At 51.6% G+C, this 7,057-nt stretch overlaps 1 protein-coding gene across 2 annotated transcripts in view; it reads right to left on the bottom strand.

Moving 5' to 3' along the window:
• Nucleotides 1-509: 509 nt before the first annotated feature.
• Glg1 (golgi glycoprotein 1) overlaps nt 510-7,057 on the bottom strand; it is a 135,790-nt gene continuing 129,242 nt past the window's right edge. The window contains exon 26 of one of the 2 annotated variants that reach the window (XM_004842855.3): nt 510-5,284. In XM_004842855.3, coding sequence (XP_004842912.1) covers nt 5,117-5,284 — 168 coding nt within the window. In that variant the 3' untranslated portion in view covers nt 510-5,116. Of the gene's footprint in view, nt 5,285-5,415; nt 6,308-7,057 lie in introns of those variants that run through there. The other variant, XM_013071489.3, reaches the window with a different exon arrangement.

Genomic DNA, 7,057 nt, shown 5'->3' with positions numbered 1-7,057 from the left:
GTCAGATCTCCCAAGTGATTTAACTTTCTTTTTTTTTTTTTTTCAGTTCGGGGGATTGAACTCAGGACCTTGTGCATAACCTCAGTGGTGCCACTGAGCTAAATTCCCGGCCCAGCCAATTAACTTTTAACACAGGGGTGCCCATTAGCTTTTTGGAGAATGGGGGCAGCAGAAGAAAAGGCCTCAAACACAGGGCTGGGCTGTTGGGTGGGCGGGAACAGGGCACCTCTGGCAGGGGCTCCCTGGGCTAGAGAGCTTCCAGGTCTGCTGCCCCCACGGCAGCAGGATCAGTGATGGTGGACAAGGCAGCCCACATCAGTAAACCCCAGATAGGACTTCTAGCTCTGTCCTGGCACAAGAACATGGGGCGGAGGTTCCTTTCCTCTACACACCCTGCAGTGCTGCCCTGTGGCACCCCATGGGCCACTGGTGAGGTCACAGCTCAGTTCCATAAACTTCTACCACATGAGCAGGTGGGTGGAGATTCCTTCCAGTCACCACAGAGAAGATTTAACAAGTACAAACCTGCAAACTCTTTATTAAATTCTCCCATTTCATCTGTACAGAAAAAAATGCACATTATGTTCAGAATCTCAGTAACATCTCAAAATTACACAGCATGAACATGTAAAAACAAGGAACTGCCAGGATTTTATACATAAAAAGGAAACCCATTTACAAAAGAGGCTTAATTGTACTTTTTTTCTTTCTTTCAAAAAAAACCCCAAAACCAAAAAACAAGTAAGAGGCCCCAGATCTCACACGGCACTAATATGCAGCCCATTTTCCTGCCAGGACGAACCTGGAGAGCTGTTCTACCACCTGGCAGGAGGCCGTCTGGGCTCTGGGATGCAGGGGCCAGGCCTATGTGAGGGGAATGGCCAATGCAACACAAAGAAGCGGTCCGCACTTCCTCCTTGCCTGTGAAGAGCTCTCCAGGGCAGGATCAAGGTGCCCGGGCCAGTGGGGCAGGGAAGGGCTCCCCGCTGTGGTGCTGTCACCATCAACCTCATCTTTGTGCCCTGGGTGACAGTCCCTTTTCTGTGTCCCTGCAGCAGTCTCACGGATGGCTCAGGGGAATGTGTCACCCTGAAGCCCACTCACCTGTTCTCTGAGGCCTGGGAGGGAAGGGAATCTGACTTAGACCAGACTGCCCTGACATGCGATCCTGGCCCTCCCTGGTGGAGGGTCCAAGGTGGAGTGTGGTTACGGGTGGCAGACCCAAGACAAATGGAAGGAGGGGAGGCTGGTGTGTCAGATCTGGCCTGGGACACCTTGGGAGCCAAAGCCAAGCGGTGGAGAGGTGAGCTGGGAGACAGACCCCTAAGGTGCCCGGTACCACATGTTATAAAAATCACTCAGGAGTGCTCACATGGCAAGGAATCTGAGGAGGCATTCTGAGCTTTGAGATGTTTCCACCTCATAAGAAGCTGAAATCCAAGTAAACATACTGAAATGCACATGTTCCATAAAACCACATTCTTCTCGTGGTTCTACGGCACAATTTAGGGTGCTGGTGCCACGCTGGGCTGACTTCCAAGGGCCTGCGTGTCCTCCCCCACCTGCCTCACATACTGAGATGGGTGCACGTGGAGAAAGGTGTTTTCGGGAATGGGGAGGGAACCTTTTCTTAAGAGGACTTGAGACCAGCCAGGAAAGGAGGCCCAGGAAGCTCTCTCGTCATCAATGACTCTTTACGGGGATTTTTAGGACAGAAGTGGTAGCACAAGCCTGAAGGTGGAAAGGATGGACAGTTCCAGAAGTCACAATGTACACAATGGTACATCTCCTCTTGGGAAGGTCAAAGGCCTTGAACTACAATATTCCCAATATGTCTGATAAAATGCAAATGGCAATGTCCTTGCCATTGGATTCTTCTTCATTTGACCTCAGGAAACAGGAAGACATGAAATCTGACAGTGACTTTCTGTTGTATCTTCTAGGAAAGTGTCCTCCCCACCCAAGTTTTTCACTGTATCCCAGGAGGGCAAGCACAGAATGAGACAGCGCAGCCAAGGTAGCTGTAGCAAGTTCCTGTCAACACCTGCTCATTAAATACTAACTCATCGCTTGCCCTAGAGTTCCCCTTACTTCTAAGGACACACTTATTGGCTCAGACAGCCCGGCTAGATCCACAAACCAGGCCTGGGAGTGGCAGCCATAGGTCTCCCAGGAATGCAGAGCACCAGAGGCACAGACCTCAGCCTTTGGTATGGCTCTGCTGTCAGCAGATCTTACCAAAAGATCTATCATGGGGCAGGAGCGATGGCAGAGAACTCCAGGGATGCACCACAGTAGATAATGGTAGATCGATCACTCACGGAGTGGGCCCTTCTGTGGGGGGAGTCCCATGACAGGGAGCAGTTAGTCCTGTCTATGGGATTCTGTCCGGATCTCTGACGGCCCCTGCCATACACAGCACCTCCAGCCCTGGTGTCAGGCTTCCAGATCCTTGGAGGGAGGTGGAGCACTAAGTCTACTCTCTGAGGTACTGGTATAAGCTGGCAAGGCCAGTGACCTGGCCGTTGTAATTTTTAGCAAGTACCTGGAGCTTTGGCTGTGGCCCAAATCCTACCTGAAAGGTGTATTCTTATCCGGGATGCATAAGGCCAAACCCCACCATCGGCTCCTGACTAGTTCCCGACTGCTGATTTATGACCTCGACTGACCTATGAGGCCAGGGACCCAGGTGGCCCAGAACCTGCTCTGTGATGCCAAATGAGGTGTAGGATGAGTGGGATGGGGCTGCCAATGCAGATGATGCTGGATCCCCTGGATTTAGGAAAATTTGCTCAAGACCTTTCCAGTCATAGGAAAACACTCACAAGAGGATGGTGCATACTTTCTTGTAACAAGCAACTCCAGATACCAGCAGAGTTATCCTTTCTAGTCTACTTCTAAATATGACAAATGTTTCATGAACCAAGTTCATTTAACCTTCAAATCTGCTGCAGACTACTAAGGGGATTTCCTGTCAGTTCAGAAGAATACAAATATAGAGGCGCATCAGAACCACAAGGATGCTTTACCGGGAGTGACACTCCCCACCCAAGGAAACAAGAATCATATCCCGAAAAGCACACTGCTGTAACATTGGCTGCATCCATGGTGCCTGGCGCCCCTTGATGGGTAGCCCCAGAGAGGGAGGGGCCCCCCAGGCCAGCTCAGCTCAGTCTGTAGAGCGTGCGGGCTAGCATGGTGCTCACACTGCAGCGTTTCAAGTCTCATGAGACTGAAGACTCCCAGGACAACTGCTGCGAATCAGGAAGACCCTAGAGCAGGACCCTGAGGGACCAGGTGGCTTAGCAGCTTTTCTTGGTGACTTGCATTACCCTAGGCTGGGGACATACAGCTGGCTTCTGGAACCCACTGCCTCTAGGAAAGGCAGCAAAAAAGACAAAGGAAAGAAAAGAAAGAAGAAAACCACAGTATTCAAAGGTACATCAGTCAGGTTAGACGAGGAGCATCTGGGTCGACAGATCCGCAATGGACGCAGCCTGTAGGGGACAGACTTCAGGGAAGACAGATGCCGCTCCGGTAGGTGCTGGCATTCATGGGCTGCACCCAGGGCCTAGGAGGAGGAGAGGTGCTGCGATGGGCCTGGGTCTACAGGGCCAGGTTTAGGCACATGATTTATAATACTTTGTGGACATTTAACAGGTTAATAAAATATATATTATATAAATATATCTCCTACTGTACATGCTGCCCTCCCGCGCAGCCACTGTCACGCCACTGCCACAACGCAACCAAAGGTGGCCAGGCTGAACTTCGATGCCCAGGCTCCCCCTCCTGTGCCCCAAACCTGTCGTCTCCACCCTGGAGGGACAAGGAGCGTGGCCACGAACGGTGCCCCTATAAAGCTCGGATTCCAGAATGTCCAGGTGTCACCAAAATACTGCACTTAGCTAGTGCCTCCCAGGGTGCGTGCAGCACCAGGGTGCAGCAAATGGACAGAGAAGAACGGAGACAATCCTCCATCTTTTAATGCCACCACTCACCATGCCCTCCATGTGAGCACAAAGGAGCCTGTCTGGGGATCTGCCTGGAGCGTGCGGGGTGGCCAGGCGGGGCACCAGTTACTCCCAAGACCACACTAAATCTCCACCAGCCACTGGCTCTGGTCTGTACTGTAGCTGGAAAATAAAGCCACGTGGGTCAGACCCTTGCGCTTTTCACCCTGTCTCGCAGGATCCTCTCCTGGTGGCAGAGAACTTCGAAAGCAATGGCCCCTCAGTTGGGGCGACCTTGCTGGACAGTCCCACACCATCCTGGGGAGGAAGGTGATGGCTCCTGCTGCCTGCACACTCTGAATCCGGTCACCCCGCAGATCCTCGGCAGGACGGTCCCACTTCAGACTCCTGAGCTGACCCCAGCTCACTTGCCCTCAGCTCAGGGAGGTGAACACCTTACCGCACTGTGGTAAGGAGATCACAGAAATACCCATGGCTGTGGGACTGTGATCAGCAGTGGCTCATTTTCAGTGACAACTGGAAGCAAACAGGACCCAAATCAGGCTGGTTAGTGGCTTCCCACTACCCAGTGAAGTCCCAGGCCTGGCATGGCCTGAAGATGCTGCTGGGAGACAAGCCAGACATCTCAGTGACTGCGTACTGGGCGTATGGGTCTTCTCAAGTTCCTGCCTTTATCTGACGAAGCTACATGGAAGAAACAACCCTGCTGCCCAAGTCAAGCCTGGAGGAGATGTGTTATTATATACATTTTTTTTTCTTTCTTTAAAAATTTCTTTCCTTTTTTTTGGTAGTTTTTTTACAAAAGCATGAGTTGCAGGTCAGGTGAGTTGGTTCTGGAAGAAATGGTAGTTCTGCTGTAGGAGAGAGACTTGTCTACAGGCAGGTAACCCAAGTTCGCCAACAAGGCAACCACCAAAGTGGCCAGCTGTGGACACTGCACAGATGGCGATGGCAGCGGTGGAGGAAGAAGACACCGTGGGCATGGCCAAGTCTGGATGGGACAATGCAGAGGGCACCTGCTGCTGCTCTATCGTGGGTGTTGGTGCCACCTCTTAGAAGGGCGAGGTAAGAGGGTACACTATACAGGAAGGCTGTACAAACGGGGCACTGGGCAGGGAGTTCCTTTGGTGCTCAAGGCAGCTCTACCTGTCCTTGAGTTCTCGTGTCACTCGTTTGGTGATCCGTCCACACATCAGACCGATCAGGAACAATATGCAGATGCTCCCACTGATCACAGACAGGATGTAGTTCTTTGATGGTGATGTCATCACTTGCATGGCAAGGTCAGAGAAGCCATCTGCTGGGGCCACCTGGAAGGAGACACAGCAGTGTGATGCTCTGGGGGACAGTGGGTAGCGGCAGTGCTTGGTCTTATGCGCTACAAAGAGGCACAGCTGTTGTGTCCAGATCGCGAGGTGTCCAAAGACCACCAAGGAGCCGATTCTGATGCAAACACACGAGGGTCGTTTATTTAAGCTCGAGCAGGGGCTCTCATCCGACACCGACGCAGCGGGTCAGGGTTGAGAGCCCCGGCTCTAAAACACCAGGGGTTTTTATAGAGGTTACAGCAAGGCGCGGGGTTTCAAAAAGGCGAGGGGTTTCAAATCACACACAAATCATACAATTGGCTAGCATTTAGCAAGTTTTGAAAGTTTAAACCTAATTGGTTGGGCCTTGCGTGCTGAACTGCAAACGGCTGTTCAAGTCATCGAAAAGAATATCTGGGATACTGGGGTATTGGGGTAACTACTGATTAGCTGTTGCAGGCCATTGAGAAGAGCATCTGGGACACTGAGGCAGCTACTGATTAGCTGTTGTTAGGCTAGTTGTTAGGGGGCTGTTGAACATTATCACAGGCAGGTGGCCAAAGTGTATCTTGTGGTTTTTCTTGGAACTAGAATTTATGTCCAGGCCACCTTACTCTAAAATGGGGCCAAAATTTTAAAATGGAGTCACTCAGGTCTCACACAGCCACCCCAGTTCCCTCACGATGACCATCACTGAATGGCCACACAAGAATGGCCCTTGGGCTGTGGACGTGACCACACCCACCAGGGGCAAGGGGTCTCACGATTCCACTTATGTCCTGTTCACCCCAGCCCCCGGGGGCAGGCTTATCATGCCCACGTCACAGATGAAGACCTGTGGCCTGGGTCGGGGGTGGTGGTGGTGGTGGTGGTTGGAACACTGGTACAAGGCCACAGGGTCTCATATGGTTTGACTTATGTTCTTCACCATGTTTGCTGCCATTAGGAATAACAGACACAGGGCCAGGGATTTAGCTCAGTGGTTTCGCCGCCTGCAGTGCAAGCTCAAGGGCCCGAGTTCGATCCCTGGTACCAAAAAAAAAAAAAAAAAAAAGGAATAATAGACAGGTAGAGATTGTGTTGTATGTTCTCTCTCTTGGGTTTGCTCATTACATCACAATATGCAAGCGTGGCCTGGATGCGCTGTACCCCTAGCTCAGACTTCATCCCATAGCACTTGTGCACGTTTATGTTTTGGTCACTTTTCACCTTGTTCCGATACTTTCTCCAGTGGAACTCTGTGCAGCTTACTACAGAGGAACCAGGACCAAAAGGTTCGGAGGGTACAAGAAAAGCTGATCTCTGAAGTCTCAGTCTGGACGTGAGGGAAGGGTCTGGCCCAGACACCCGGGCTGCTCCTATGTTCACCCCAACGTACACAGGACAGAGCAGGCAGAAGTGGGATTAATGAGGTTTGAGCACCCACACTTCCAACACAAAACAAAACACACACGGAGTCACTCTGGCTACAGGAAGAAGGGCAAAGAAGCAGAAACCAGTGTGGGAAGAAGGGACAGTGCAGTCAGTGTTGGCCTGCTGCTTCCTGGGGCACAGTTTTCCCTTGGAAGAAAGAGTGTGATCCTGTGACATTTCCCTTCCATCTAGGTATGAAGACTTTCTCTGGTTTCTTCCCCTGCCTTGTTACCCTTCATCTTTTTGTTTTGGACAGTCTTGCTATGCTGGCTGGGCTGGTCCCGAACACCTGGGCTCAGGGGATCCTCTTGCCTCAACCACCCCAGTAGCTGGGACTGGAAGCACATCCCACTGTGCCTGGTT

This window comes from Heterocephalus glaber, unplaced genomic scaffold, assembly GCF_053883595.1.
Source record: "Heterocephalus glaber isolate CG9 unplaced genomic scaffold, H.glaber_assembly_v1.0 deba00000071, whole genome shotgun sequence".
Taxonomy (NCBI): Eukaryota; Metazoa; Chordata; class Mammalia; order Rodentia; family Bathyergidae; genus Heterocephalus; species Heterocephalus glaber.
The sequence above is the reverse complement of the archived record's forward strand: the minus strand, read 5'-3'. Positions and strand labels throughout refer to the sequence as shown.